This window comes from Carassius auratus, chromosome 2, assembly GCF_003368295.1.
Source record: "Carassius auratus strain Wakin chromosome 2, ASM336829v1, whole genome shotgun sequence".
Classification (NCBI taxonomy): Eukaryota; Metazoa; Chordata; class Actinopteri; order Cypriniformes; family Cyprinidae; genus Carassius; species Carassius auratus.
This window is the reverse complement of record NC_039244.1, coordinates 7,690,170-7,706,274: the sequence shown is the minus strand read 5'-3', so window position 1 is coordinate 7,706,274 and position 16,105 is coordinate 7,690,170. Positions and strand designations below refer to the sequence as shown.

The window sequence follows — 16,105 nt, the reverse complement described above, 5'->3', positions numbered from 1 at the left end:
TTCAGTCTGCCTGGTAAAAAGTTTTTATTTTATTTATATATATATATATATTTTTTTTATTATTATTATTTTTTTTTTCAAATGTCTGTTTGTTTCTTATCATCGTAAGCATGCAAAAAAAAAAAAAATGTTGCAGGCATAATGTATGCATAGCAGTCTGTTTTGGTTTGGTGATTTTTTTTTTTCCCCGTTTTCTACCACTCACTCTTATGTTTACACTCTTTCTATCTCTGTCCCTCACTCCCTCCCTCTCTCTCTCTCTCTCTCTCTCGTTTATTAAAAGGCTTACCTTCATTGACACCTCATAGACACCTATGGTCTAATGAGCCTGCATAGGTGGACAGCTGCATCAACACATTTTCCCAGCTGAACCATAGAATGTCTTGGCTGGTTTGATCTAATATCACTGCTGCTTCTAAATAAACTAAAATCTTTTAGATGATGACATGATGACTGAGATCTGTATGAATGTTAACATATTCACATCTTTAGTCGTCTCAAAATGCACTAGAGATGCATTTTGGCAGGATGAAGGCATATCAAGAGACAATCTACATTTACTTTTTATTTGACTGATGATGTTCCGAATTAATGCTCATTGTAACTTTTTGTTTTTCCACAGTGTTTGATAAGCAAGGATTCTTGCTGAATCTGGAAACAAAGATGTAAGTATACTGTGTAATACAACTAATTTCTTATACATTTCATCGATAGAGAGAAAAAATTACTTGAAATCAAAAAGTTTATAAAAAGTTATTACAGTGATCAAAAGCAAACTGTCTTTTACATTCATTGTAATGTTGTTTTTGTTTGTTTGTTAGGTTTTTTTTTTTTTTTTTTCTTAAAAGTATATTAATAGAAATATATTTATGACTTTGATTAACCTTTTTTTTTTTTTTTTTACCACACTACCTCTATGCTTTCTCTAGTTACGTTAATTTGTCTTCAACAAGGATTTTTTTTTTTTTTTTTTCACTGAATTTTTAAGCAGACATTACTGTAGTCAGCAGTCACACGATCCTACAGAAATGCGGATTTCCTGCAGAAGAAAAGTTGATCAATGTTGAAAACAGTTGTACTGCTTAATATTATAGTGGAATCTGTGACACTTTATCCTTTTTTCACATTTACTGCCCCTTTTAATCAATTTAATGTGACTTTACTGAATAAAAGTATTAATTTCTAAAAAACAAACAAACAAAAAAAAATAAATAAATAAAAAACACCTTAAATGTTTGAATGGTAGTGCTGTAAGAATAAGTTGTAAAGACAGTGCCATCAGTGTCTGTTCCAGAGTCCAAGTGTGAGGTGTTTATGTGTGATGTATTATAGGTCTGTGTGTGGTTTACATTTCAATTTTAAAGAAACCAAACTTGCAGACTCTCACCTCACCCTAATTCCTCAGTGTTTAGTATGAGAGAAGACATGTCTGTCCACACCATGCACACAAACAATAAGCAAAGCCTTCAACAGGTTTAGATTTCACTGACGCTGTGAGCAAAAACTGTCTGTGTGGTGCACTTCATCATTCAGCTGGCCTCGATCCACCATCCTTTCTGCTGCTTAAAGATTCAGATCTGTCACTACAACAAAATATGACATTGTCCCATTGGGCAAACCAATTCATCAAAATGAAGGCTTCAGCAAATAAGTGTTTTGTGGCTTTTATTTTAACCATTGAAAAGGTACTTGGGGTATGGCAATAGGGCTTTTCGCAGCCCTTTAGTTCCAGAACAAAATGTACAATACTAAAGTACTAGGACAATTTTGCACCAACTATTTCCCAGTACAATTTAAAAGGGTTGCATTCGCACCGACAGTGTGTTCTAGGACGTGACGTAAGCTGGTCAACAGCAATGTAATTTGTACGCGCCGCTCAACAATGTTACAAAGAACTACGTTAACAACAGGAGGATGGAAGACGCTGTGTTGTTGTTGTGTCTCGTGGGTTTCACAATAATGGACATGGAATGTTGACGCATATGTAAAGCTATTGAAAGAACGGAAAAAAGGAATCTCCAAAGACAACTGGCAGTGCTATTTTTTCTTCAAGTGCCTGCACTTCAGCGTCCGCCCATTTATCACTGTTCATTATACTTGCGAAATAAGTTGACACAGTGTTTACAGTGTGTTTACATAGCGTTTTAAAACATGCTGGGTGAGGGCGTTTTCAAACACATCTGGCCAATCAATGTCTACTTCCCTCACAGATAGTACCAGTTGTGCTGGTTAGACCCTGGTCCGGAGTAGGAGCTAATTTGGTTCTCAAAAAAGGCAGTTTGGTACTAAAATCGCACCCAGTTCCGGCGGTGTGAAAACTCCCAAAAGTGGGTAGTTCCACAATTAGTTCTGGTACTATGAAAAAGTTCCTGTGGTGTGAAAGGACTTAATATGTGATTTGGTGCTGAAACCTGGGGCTTTAGCTTTCTAATCAACTTACATTATATATATATATATATATATATATATATATATATATATATATATATATATATATATATATATATATTAGTTACAACTTTTTGTTAATTATTCACTACCGTTCAAAGGTTTGGGGTTTGGTAAGATTTAATTTTATTTTTATGATTTTGAAATAAGTCACTTATGTTCACTGAGGTTGCATCTGAGGTTTTATTTGATCAAAATACAGTAATGTGAAAAATATATAAGTTATATTTCATTCATTTTATATATTTTTACTAGTATTAGTTATATTTTCATATATTTTAAAATTTATTTTATTCCTGTGATGGAAAAACTGCATCTTTAGACATCATTACTCCAGTCTTAATGTTGCATAATCCATTAAAATATGCTGATTTGCTGCTAAAGAAACATTTCGTTTTATTATCATTGTTGAAAACAGTTGAGTTGCTTAATATATTCTGTGAAAACTGACACAATTTTTTTTTTTTTTTTTTGATAGAAAGTTTAAAATATATTTATTATACAATAAAGTAGTTATTACACTCACCTAAAGGATTATTAGGAACACCATACTAATACTGTGTTTGACTCCCTTTCGCCTTCAGAACTTCCTTAATTCTACATGGCATTGATTCAACAAGGGGCTGAAAGCATTTTTTAGAAATGTTGGCCCATATTGATAGGATAGCATCTTGCAGTTGATGGAGATTTGTGGGATGCACATCCAGGGCACGAAGCTCCCGTTCCACCACATCCCAAAGATGCTCTATTGGGTTGAGATCTGGTGACTGTGGGTGCCATTTTAGTACAGTGAACTCATTGTCATGTTCAAGAAACCAGTTTGAAATGATTCGAGCTTTGTGACATGGTGCATTATCCCGCTGGAAGTAGCCATCAGAGGATGGGTACATGGTGATCATAAAGGGATGGACATGGTCAGAAACAATGCTCAGGTAGGCCGTGGCATTTAAACGATGACCAATAAGGGGCCTAAAGTGTGCCAAGAAAACATCCCCCACACCATTACACCACCACCACCAGCCTACACAGTGGTAACAAGGCATTATGGATCCATGTTCTCATTCGGTTTACGCCAAATTCTGACTTAACCATCTAAATGTCTCAACTGGAATCGAGACTCATCACACCAGGCAACATTTTTACAGTCTTCAACTGTCCAATTTTGGTGAGCTCGTGCAAATTGTAGCCTCTTTTTCCCATTTTATAGTGGAGATGAGTGGTACCCGGTGGGGTCTTCTGCTGTTGTAGCCCATCTGCCTCAAGGTTGTGCGTGTTGTGGCTTCACAAATGCTTTGCTGCATACCTTGGTTGTAACAAGTGGTTATTTCAGTCAAAGTTGCTCTTCTATCAGCTTGAATCAGTAGGCCCATTCTCCTCTGACCTCTAGCATCAACAAGGCATTTTCGCCCACAGGACTGCCGCATACTGGATGTTTTTCCCTTTTCACACCATTCTTTGTAAACCCTAGTAATGGTTGTGCATGAAAATCCCAGTAACTGAGCAGATTGTGAAATACTCAGACCGGCCCGTCTGGCACCAACAACCATGCCACGCTCAAAATTGCTTAAATCACCTTTCTTTCCCATTCTGACATTCAGTTTGGAGTTCAGGAGATTGTCTTGACCAGGACCACAGCCCTAAATGCATTGAAGCAACTGCCATGTGATTGGTTGATTAGATAATTGCATTAATGAGAAATTGAACAGGTGTTCCTAATAATCCTTTAGGTGAGTGTGTATATATATATACACACATATACACACACACAAATAATAAAATACTTTTTTTTTTCTTTTCTTTTTTAGGACTTGATCACTGGTTGAAACTGTTTTTTATCCATTTATAATTTGACCCTCATTAAAATAAACGAATGAATAGATAAATAAAATAAAATGTAAAGTATAACCACAGCATTCTAAACATTACACAGTTTATATGGCATAACTTTCAACAAACTCTTCTGTCACGAATAACCAGATGTTTATTCATCTAGAAAAGTAGGCAACTTCATAGAATAATAAACAGCTTTTATGGAGTATTTCATCCAAGGACTTCACATTTCTTCTTTTAAAGAGCCCAGAACTCTGGTTGTGTTAGTTCCATTGTAAGTGTGTAACCAAAATCAACTGATGGGCAAGTAAAAAAGAAAAATGTGCTGTGAACATGTCAAAAATGTTGTATTTTAAAGTGTGTTTTGAGCTTGGAACATCCTTTCAGAACCAAAGTATGAAATAAACACACTCACTGTTTGTGCAGCCAGCAAAATTAGTTGCATTCCTATTGTTTGACTATTTCATTTATTTAACACATCGGCGATAAATGGGGATTTTCAAAAGTAATCCATCACATCCTGCTCTAGATGTCATCCATCATGTGCCAGGCTAGATGAAAACAATGTACCCCAGATTCACCATTACCTTTTAGCATATTTATGCTGTGTAATATTCCACTCAGGTTTAACATTTACAACCCTGTCTAATTAAAATGAATGCCTTCTCTTTCTTCTAACTGTCTACAGACCTCCGGAGTTGGTGTACAAGTACGGAAACCTCAGTGACGGAGCCTGTAAACCTGGTTATGCAGCTGCCAAAATGAGTGCTATCTATCCAAAGTATGAACAAAATATCTTTATGAATTTATTACAAGATCTTGAAATTATTAGATAAACTTAAAGAGATTTTAGAAAACATTCTTACTGTTGAGGTCTGTTGCAGAATTTGTGTATTGCAAGATTTTGTATTTTTAGAAAAGGTATTGAAAGGAAGGATATTTGAAGATTGCAGATGTGATGGAAGCTTGGTTGGAAAAATACAAAGTCTTTGACTGAATCTTGTGCCTTTTTATTTTCATCTGTTCAGCTTTTGTTCTGCAAGGCTTTGTGATATTGAGCTCTTTTGTCAACTACAGAATGAAGTACAAACTCTGTGAATTGACAACCACTTTGTTAAAGATTTACCGCTTTAGCTCTGATTTACCAAGTTCCTCATATGTTCCACTCTGCCTGGTTTTGCCCATCACTGTTCAAGAGACACTATGTCACTTCTCAGCTACAAAGCCCGAGGCCAGTCTCATAAAACTCTGACTGAACAGTAAGCTGCTCCTCTTATCCTTTTAAGTCCTTGTTAATTTGTGACCTACCACAACAAACAACCACTTCCAGCTCCACAATGTGCCTGTTGTAACTCTTTTTGGAAGTGGACAGTAATTCTGTCTTTGCGGTTGAGAGGAGAAAGCCCTGTAAAGCAGCCTCTGTGGAGGACCGAATGAGTCAACTTCTTCAGTTTGACTAAATCCTCAGAACGCTCCACGACCCTCAGTGATGTCACACAACACTCTGCAACCTTTGGTGATGTCACAGGCTTTTGATGGAGCGTTCCGTCTTTGTTAGCATCCGTATTCCATTGTTCTCTCATCTTTAGGATATGTCTCCGGCTGTCTATTGTTAGCATAAGATTTTTCCACTACAGCATGCCTGGCTATGATAAACATTAAGCATCACGGTTTGGTTTGTTCATGGATATTTCTGTCATCGCTATAAGATTGTTTAGAAATGGCTTTTCCACCAATCAAGCAAGATTATTTTGGAAAGGATTTGAGCAGATATCACAAAACAGCAACTATCACAATAGCAGCAGCAACATTAAGTCCAAAGTCAGATGGTTGCCCTGGATTGGTTTGAACAAAAACTGGCTACACAAAAATATTAATTTTATTAAAATTCCTTTTTGAAGAAGAGAGGATAAAGACATTTTGACAACAAGAATTACAAGTTTACGTTGCAGAAGATGTTTGTTTGGTGTGTACTTATCACTGTAGAATCAGCACAAACATCAGAAGACCCATAAAGCAGAACAATGACTAAATTGGTGCCTGAAACTTTTTAACAGGTCCCCAATTAATGGCATATGTTTTAACAGTGTCTACAATGTGCCTCTAGTTAACACGTGTGATGGATCAATGTTCATGGGGTCTTTGTTTGTCTTTTGGGGTCAAAAGGCACTTCTGCCTCATCATTACAACACAAATATTTGAGCATTTTTATTCAGTGATAAATTATTTTTAATGATGTTTAGGATATATTGATTCAGTTTAGATATTTCCAGAATCATGAACTAAATAACAGTTGAAACGTTTTATGTAATTTTTGAATGTATAAAATGGAGATAGGTATTGAACATGTTAGAAGAATTAAAAAAATTGCAGCCAATAATTATTTGCAGTAGGTTTCCGTTTATTTACATTAGTTTCAATGTACAGCAAATAATTATTTATGAATTAACAATATACTGTTTTTCTTTAAGCCATGTTGATTAATACAGGAAATTTATATGATAACAATAATACAATGTTATAACATAAAACTTTTTTCTTTTTAATTTAAATCTGCAAGTATATATAGAAATTAACATGAGATTAATAAATGCTGTAAATAAAAAGTTAGTGGATGATACCTAATGCATTAACTAATGTAAGCAAAATGAATTTTATTGTAAAGTGTTTCCACGGAGTGAATTATCATTAGTTTAGCATTTGGAAATTGATTTAGCATCTATAAGGACAGAATTGTATCGTCATATTGGGATAAAGAACTTTAAGACTCAAATTTAACAATGTCAAAGAGTATAATTTTATTTGTATCCATGCACTTTCATAATAAACAATTTTGTTGAATAGACAGATATGGATTTGAAAGTTTAATGTGCAAAACTACATAAAATTAGTGTTTTAATGTTTTTACATTTTTAAGTACACTGCAACAAAAACTAGCAACTCCTTGTCAACCTCAATAATCGTTTGTTGCATAAAGTAGAGATGGTCCTATCAGTTAATGTCTACTCGGCATGTTCATTATGTGGTCATTTGGGCAATCATTTGTCTCTTCTTTTAGGAGTTACATTTTATTAGGGGAACTCTAAGGAAACTACCTGAAGCCACCCTCTATTAGTTCACCCCTGGAATCCACTTTTTATTTTCAACATCTCCACTCCTGTCCCAAAATTGTTTGTATTGGACTTAAATCAAATGTCTTTGTTGAACTTGAGCGGGCGGTTATGAAAATACAGCCCCTAGTGAGAGATAGCCATGCGGAAATAAGCACAATGTGCACAGGCCTCCTGTTCAAGACCCCTTTACATCTTTAGGCCTAAAGGTTTATCTTAGTTATTTATATAGTGAGTTAGTACGCACCCCATGAGCCAAAAGTTAATTAATTACAGTTTGGTTTGGCACGATCTTGCTTTGTCCGTTTTTTTTTTTTGTTTGTTTGTTTTGTTTTTTTCGAAGAAATAAGGAGAGAATCGATGCATTTATTTATAAAAAAAATATTCCTGGCATTGTCGGGCATCCCCTGGCCTTAAGCGATTTAGTTCATGAAATAGAAACACTTTTTATCAGAGTATGTTAAACAGTTGCCAATAACGATCCCATTCATTTCCTCATCTTATTTTCTGGCGCTGCTCTTTGACATCTTCTTCAGTTGACATCTTCTTTATCCTCACTTTCCCCACATATTGGACATTGCTGTAAGTTTAAGTGGTTTAAAAGCAACTGGAGTCCTATATAACTAAAAAGACTGTAAACTTGCGCCACTCTGTACTTTGGAAAGGATTGTTGGGAAAGGGGTTCTGCTGCTTTTCTTTTTTTATGCTTTAATGCTTTTTTTTTTTTTTTTCAGGACCTGTATTTTAAATGACCCATGTGTTCTCTTTACTGACCCATGATTAGTCTTTTAAGTTTTCTTAAGGGGGCCTAATTTTTTTCAAACCCTCTATACGTCTCGGCAAGCTCTCCTTGTTAGTCATCCCCCCACCCCAAACCAATCTATTGCAGTTTTCTAACTTTAATGTAAAAGACATGAGAGCGAAAAATAAAATAAAAATAAAAATAAAAATGATCTAATATCCTTATGTATGTAAATGAATAATGAGCCTGTTGAGTTGGAAGGGTCATAAAAACAGACATCCATCGTGTGGCCGCACTTACAGAAGCAGAAGAGAGGCGTGTTTGTGGGAAATGCATCTGCTGTTCTTATACAGTTAAATCACTCAATGACTCCTGAAAGGGATCTAGTTTTTGAAAAAATATCTTTGTTTGATGGTTTCTGAAAGTTCACACTACATACTGACATCTTTGAGCGGCTCAATGTTCCACTTTGATTGCAGGTGGAGTAGATCAGAAATGATAGCGAGGATCAGAGGGTCAGAGCCACAGGCATTCACCGTTGCGTTTGCACATCTAGCCTTAAGAGAGGAGTGTGCTGGGAAATGACCTCTGGGTAGGGTATCGCATGACTCCTCTTGAGAGGGGGAACGGAGGCCTGAGATTGTGATTGATTGGTGCTGGTTCAGCCACACTTTTTTAAACTTTAAGCACAGGTCAAAGCAAAGACTAAGTGAGACCTCGCACTGACAAAAGCCCCCTTTGACTCCCCACCTCTTAATTTCCGGGAAGTGAATGTGTTATTTGGCTATATTTTATTAGCCCTGTTGATATGGAATTGACATGTTGCTATGGAGACGTTTTTGATACTGTGCAGAATTTGCTGAATGAAAAATATAATTGAAAATATATTTTAGATGAAAGATATAGGTTTTAATCTGAATGTTAGTTGTATTATATTAATTATATTGTGTTTACCATGCTTTTGCAGGTTTAGTAAGCCAGCTTCCATGTTTCTGGACCGGAACTTTAAGCGGCTTTCAAAAGTTACAAACTATTTACCTCCATTTGGATTCAAAACACAAGGTATGTATTATTTTTTAAATGAATGTATAGTAGACTTCGCCTCTAAACAACAATGTTGTCCAAATGCTTTCTTGTTTCCATAAATGAATAGACCAGTTCTTTTAATGAATACTTCCAAATAATAAGTGACCTGTTCAAATCAGTCTCTAGCACTTTAGAGGATTTATTTTTTAAGTCCTGCTATCACAAGAAGGTCTGCAAGAAAAAAATAAATAATAATAATAAAAAGTGTGTGTGTGTGTGTGTGTGTGTGTGTATATATATATATATATATATATATATATATATATATATATATATATATATATATATATATATATATATATATATATAATATTTATATATATATAATATTTTAGGGGTGTAACGGTTCACAAAATTCACGGTTTGGTTCGATACGATTCACTGGTGTCTCGGTTCGGTTTGGTACGGTTCGGTACGTTTTAGATACAGCATAAAGAAAAAATTGGCAGATACATTTCCTGGATTTAAAAAACATATATATATATATTTATTATTAATTGTTTTTTTTACATTGGAGAATTCTTTACCCATCTTCTATGGTGTTTTCTTAGCAACATACTGTATAAAACAAAAAGCTCCTTATAAAAAAAAATGAAAATGTTATATTGTTGTAGTAGTTATGAACAAATACAAAGATTTAACTTTTTATATGGAACTCTATAACTCTTTATATTGAGTGTGTTTTTACTCAATTGGTTCTCTGTAGGGCTTATGTTTTTTGGAACAAAGCAGGAATTACGGTCTGGCTGAAATGGGCTCGTGAAGGAATATTGTAACGGGGCTCAATTACATTAAGCATGTTCTTAAAACCTGCGTTTTCCACTACAGAGGCGCTTGCTCACTCAGTACACACTGAAGGCTCGTTGCAAAATGGCTAAAGGGTCTTTCACACAGGATGCGGTATATGCGCGGCGCTGGACCCTGGGCTCAGCGTTGCCCTTCAGATACAACGCGATTTGCGCTGCACTATGCCAAGAGCAAAGTAGGTGGAGTTTTCAAAACTGCCCGTGCATACGTTCTAACAGTTTTATCTAATAACGTGCAGGCCTGTTAATTGTATCGTACTGCTCAGGAAATTCCGACACAGTACAGTACTAGTCCATTTTGATTTCCGTGCTTGTTTGGATGCCCCGATCGATTGGTAAAGTGCACCCAAACACCAGACCTGTTGGAGGATCTTCTATTTCTGGTCTGTTAAACGCATTGGCCACCGCATACCGTGCATGAACTGCTCGCTCACTCAGCGCGTACTGAGTGAGCGAGCGCCTGACTGAGTAGCCTAACATAAACATATAAGTTGGTGTTTTTTTCTTCTTCGGGGGTGTCAGGGGCGTTGCCTGTTACGTTGTTTGGGTTATTGGGCTACCTTGTTGAACGCATATCATTATAGTTCACAATTTTGTATTTATTTTCCAAATATAATTAATTAGTCCAACGAACCGTTCGGTACATAATGCGTACCGCGTACCGAACCGAAAGCCTCGTACCGAACGGTTCAATACGAATATGCGTATCGTTTCACCCCTAATATATATATATATATATATATATATATATATATATATATATATATATATATATATATATATATATATATATAGACACACAGACACAAACAAATTATATATATGGCCTATGTATATTTTGTCCACAACTTTTACATGTTCTGTTCCCATCCCCAAAAGCATGAATGTAGGCGACTGTGGATTTTCTCATTTTTTATATTCCTGTTAATTTAGTTTGTTTCTAGTTCAGTTCAGAGCCCTGGTTTTGATAGACAATAATACTGTACATTGGTCCCTAAATGTATTCTTAACATGAATTACAAATGCTTTAAACTGCTGCAGTCCATGTTTCTTTCTATGTTTAACCATTGAACCACAGGGTCAGGAGTGATTTTGATATTACAGTAGTGTGAGAGCAAACCTCTGTAGTGTCTACGTGGCCAGATGCATTGCACACGTATGCAATTCAGGGATGTGGGGATGTTATTCCATTCAACAGAGAACAAGAACGTCATTCTACTGAGCTTTTTGAATGTATAAAAGAGAATGATACCTTTGGAAAAGACCTGTAGATAAGGCAACGGTTCCTTGAAACCAATTGGTGGTTAATGTAATCCACAATTGTCTGCTTTTTTCCCTCCATCTGAAAAGATGATTACATTGTAAAATGTTCCAGCACTTGAGGGCAGCGCATAAGGGTACCTTGAATGTAACTTTTGTGTTCAGTTAAGGGCTGCCGTGTCCACACTCATGAACACTTTCAAAAGAGCAGGTCCCATGTTTACACTACACCTGGTTTTTGTTTGCTGCATTGTTTGTGAGCCTAGCGTGACTTCACTTTTAACTTTATTCATTTGGAAAGGTTGATACGTGTGGTTCTTGAATAGAGCTTGACAAAGGTTCTCAAGTTGTGGGCCAGAAAAGCTTAAAAATAGATGTCTTATTTCTGCACTACCAATTCCAATATAAACGATCCCTGTGGCCACCTACGACTTTTTGATTTTTACTCTTGATTACGTCGCCCTCAGTGGAAAACATTCAATCAAAGCATTGCAGATGGTTGTGTCAACTGTAGGGTAATCCCAACATCCTTTACAGAGGGATGAACCAAATACCTCAAAGGAGAATAAACCATGAAGGGCTGTTTTGACTGTAAGTTTGGCCTTTTAAGTGCCTTACAGTATTAAGTAGCCTCTTATAATGTCTCCAATGACTCATCATGACATGTCACTCTCAGCTACTTTGGTGAAGTTCTGCTAATACTCATGATGAATTGTTGAAATAGTATTTGAAAAAAAAAAAAAAGTTTTTGCCAAACATCACATGAAAGAAATGTAATTGTGGCTCATACTCTCAGAAGTCACACTCCAGATGTTTTTGTGATATAGCTCTTAAAAGCATTTGCATCATACCTGACCATTTCTAATTTATGTGGAATGTGATTTTTCCCCTTGCCAAAACAGTGTATGTTAAAGATGAGGGTTTTATTTGTTTAAACTGCCAAGAGTGATACTTGGCTGAAATGTATATACTGTTGATTAGGGCTGGGATAAACGATTATTTTTTAAACAATTAATCTAGCGATTATTTTTTCGATGCATCGATTAATCTAACGATTCATTTTTTCAGACCGATTCAATTTCGATTATCTCCCCATTAATTGACTGCTAACAATTTATACATGTTGATTTACATATCTGAATGAAAAAAATATGAATTCCTTAACATTACAATATATGTTTATTGCTCTTAAAATTACAATATAAAAGACTAAGAATGCATTACTTTGCACTTGTATAGAGATAGCATTCAATGAAACCTTGAAGCCTTGAAAACACATAGCTTACTGAAACAAGCTTACTGAACACATAGGGCCTAGTTTACTGAAAAAAAGTAAAAAAAAGTAAAAAAAAAAAAAACAACTTGATGTCTAGCATTCAATAAAAAAGGTCACCCAGAATACTTGTTTAGAGCAATTGAAAGAATACAGTAACCAATGTTAACTTGAGGGCTTTAAGCTAATACAGAGAGTGCTTTTCCAAAAATAATAAAAAATAAAAATTAACAGTGGGAGCCAGCAGCCGGTCATGGAGAAAAACAAAAATCTCTGAATGCTCCACGTGAAACTTTGGCGTTCCGCCCTTTTTCTATCGTGTCTAATGATTTTGGTTAATATGAACGAGAGAAAGAGAGAGAGAGAGAGCAAGACAGCGCTCGTGTAGTTTGAAGACTGTGAGTGCGCGAGCGCGCGTGAAACTTTGGTGTTTCGCCCTTTTTCTATCGTGTTTAATGATTTTGATTAATATGCACAAGGGAGAGAGAGAGCAAGAAGCGCTCGTGGTGTTTGAAGACTGTTAGAGTGCGCGGGCAGCCGGGGCTCTCTCTCATATGCGCCCTGCCATTCTGCATCACTCACCAATCAAATAAGGCTTTGACAGCTGCCAAAAAAAAGATCAATGCAGAAAAACCCCTGGATTGGTTATATAACGTTGGCCAGAATGTTGATCCGGCCATCGCGTATATTCAGCGCACATAAGATAAACGTTTTGCAAACGTTTTGTAGAGAAATAAAAACAGGTCGACGAATCGATGCGCATATTTATCGTTTTGACGTCATCGATGACCTCGGCGCGTTGTCCCAGCCCTACTGTTGATCTTAAAACAATTAGAACCCATTGCTATTACCATTTATTTTCTTTGTGAAACCGTGATATATATATATATATATATATATATATATATATATATATATATATATATATATATATATATTAGTGTTGTCACGGTACCAAAATTTCTGTATTTGGTACCGATACCAGTGAAAATCCACGGTTCTCAGTACCAATTTCGGTACCAAAACACAAAAATATGCTAATAAAAAAAAAATTCTTTAAACTTATTTACAATTGTGTTTAAAGTTTTTCTACAAGTAATACAATTATGAAAAACAGTAAACAAGTTTCAACCAAATTTCATTTGTCTTTTAATCAATTCAATTTTAACATTTTATTTTTTGGTTAATAAAGGGGATTTGCTATTAAAATTAAAACATGGAAGAAATGTTGTTTGATTTTCAACAGTAGTAGCAGTATCACATACATCAGGGCTCCAAACAAAAAAATTTAGTAAGGAGCCATTGGCTCCTATAAGAAAAAAACTTAGGAGCCAAATTATTTTTTTTAGGTGCCACAGAATAAACATGTTTTATGTGTTTTATTTAAATCATTTATTTTACATTTTAACTTTTTAATCATACTGACGTGTTTGTCTCATCTTTTCTTGACTTTATCAGCATTTTGATCCATCTTGTAGATGACCTGGGAATGAAGGTTCACTTCAAGTGGGAGCTAAATGTCTTTTCCAATTTGAAATATACAGTCATGCGTTGTTTATTACACAAAATCTGTACCAATATCATGGACCATAAGCATCACTTGGCCCCTGAGTATAGTTTGGGGTCCTCCTCAATGCATCCTGTAAATGTTGCCATACTCTCTTAAAAATAAAGGTGCTTCATGATACCATAGAAGAACCTTTTTTTCCTGTCTAAATGGTTTCATAAAGAACCTTTAACATTTGAAGACAATAACAGATTATGAAAAGGTCAGAAAGAGATTGTTCTTCAAAGAGCCTTTGACTGAATGGTTCTTTGTGGAGCCAAAGTTGTTCTGTGAAGAACATTTTAAGCTCCTTTATTTTTAAGAGTGTATGTCTTTCAAACTTTCAGACTGTTTTTCGTAATTAGTGATATTAAATTTTATAGGAGGAGTTGAATCATGTAGACAACAGGTTAAGTAAAAATATTAAAATTCAGTAGCTCATAAATATAGCAAAATGCTCCTTTTTATAGTTATTTTTCTAGCTGACTGATGAGCTTATGGACACCGAAAGGTCCATTTATCCTTTGCTGAAATGTACGCGTCTTCATCATAGACAGTAAAAGAAAGGTCTTCATGGAGAGAGCAGGTCATGGTTTCTTAGCAACGGCAGACGCCTCAGGAGCGCAAGTGCCCGAAGGCTTTTGGAAAAAAATCAGAAAGCGGCACCTAGAGTTTTCCACGTGTTTCTAGGCGAGATATGTGAACGGCCCCTTAAAGAGCACCAAAACTGTATTTATTGTTTGAATTTTCTTATGAATTTGGAATAATTTTAAAGCTGATACTTTGTAAATTAAAAAGTAACAAAGCACAAAGCTTTTTGCTTTATTTGTCATTAAAAGAACACAGCATGGACTAAGATATTGTTAAGAAGAAGCCTTATGATTATAAACGAGAACAGTTAACGATATTGCCAATATCCACACAGATGACAGCTTTACCTGTTGTAGTTTGTTTAAGTTATGAACAAAACAGACGCTGTTTTTCTGCACTTTCTCTTCAAGTCTCCATCATTTCTCTCTATTGCGCGTTTATCAGGTGTGTGTCAGGGCTGCTGCGCGGCAGATCAGGACGGTTTAAAACTCTTTTTCCATCTAAAACTCAATGCGCATTCTCTCAATGCGCGAACATAAAAGATGTGAATTCAAAACAATCAGGAAAAAAGGCTTTACGTGCAATTTTTTTAAGAGATAACATGTAAATACATAGGCCTAGTCTCCAGTGGCGACCTCAGCAAAAACTTCACTCGCATTTTTATATTTATGGTCGCAAATGCGACCGTTTTAGTCGCAGTTTGGAGCCCTGTACATTCTACTAAATAGTAGTAATATTTCTAACGCAATGCCTTTATTTAAAAATGAATTTTCATTTTGATGGGTTACCGTGAATACCTTTTAAATTCACACTGATTTTACTCAAATGAAACGGTAAAATGATTGTGAAGTGACTCAGAACTGTTTTGGTAATGTTGTTTATGCTTTTATGTCTTCATTGAGATGGCAGATGGTGAAATAACTGCAAGCGTCACGCGCTTCAGTCTATGTAGTAAACAAACCCGCACATCTCTGCCATTCATTCATTCTTTCTCACAGAGACGCGCAGAACATGCAGGATTCATATTTCAACCAACTTTTGCTGCTTAACATTTACAGATACTGGTCCATATGGAGATTTGATTTGACAAATTCCTTGACTGTCTATATTAAAATGTAAGTTTCATTTTCATGACTGGATTTTGAGATTCTGTCCACGTTTTCTGCTTCGCGGAAATCTTAGCGCTGTATGCGTCAAGAACCGGGTTGACCAGGTACCACTGTACCACCGCTACTTAAAGAAACCTGGTACCATGACATTTAGATTTTTTTGTTAGCGAAGCACCGGGTCTTTTGACAACACTTATTTATATATATATATATATATAATTTCTCCGTTTCTTATTCCAGTGTGGTCCAGCCACTGTTTATGCTGTCCCTGGTGATGCTTGATGTAAGCCGTCAGCGCTTTGTC

General features: G+C 35.6%; 1 protein-coding gene across 6 annotated transcripts in view; it reads left to right on the top strand.

Moving 5' to 3' along the window:
- The window catches only part of LOC113114673 (CMP-N-acetylneuraminate-beta-1,4-galactoside alpha-2,3-sialyltransferase-like), a 79,843-nt gene that overhangs the window by 32,177 nt on the left and 31,561 nt on the right, over positions 1 to 16,105 (top strand). For all 6 annotated transcript variants that reach the window (XM_026281591.1, XM_026281606.1, XM_026281599.1 and 3 more), the window contains 3 exons: positions 623 to 665; positions 4,967 to 5,059; positions 9,098 to 9,192. In XM_026281591.1, the coding sequence (XP_026137376.1) occupies positions 623 to 665; positions 4,967 to 5,059; positions 9,098 to 9,192 (231 nt within the window). The remainder of the gene's footprint in view (positions 1 to 622; positions 666 to 4,966; positions 5,060 to 9,097; positions 9,193 to 16,105) is intronic.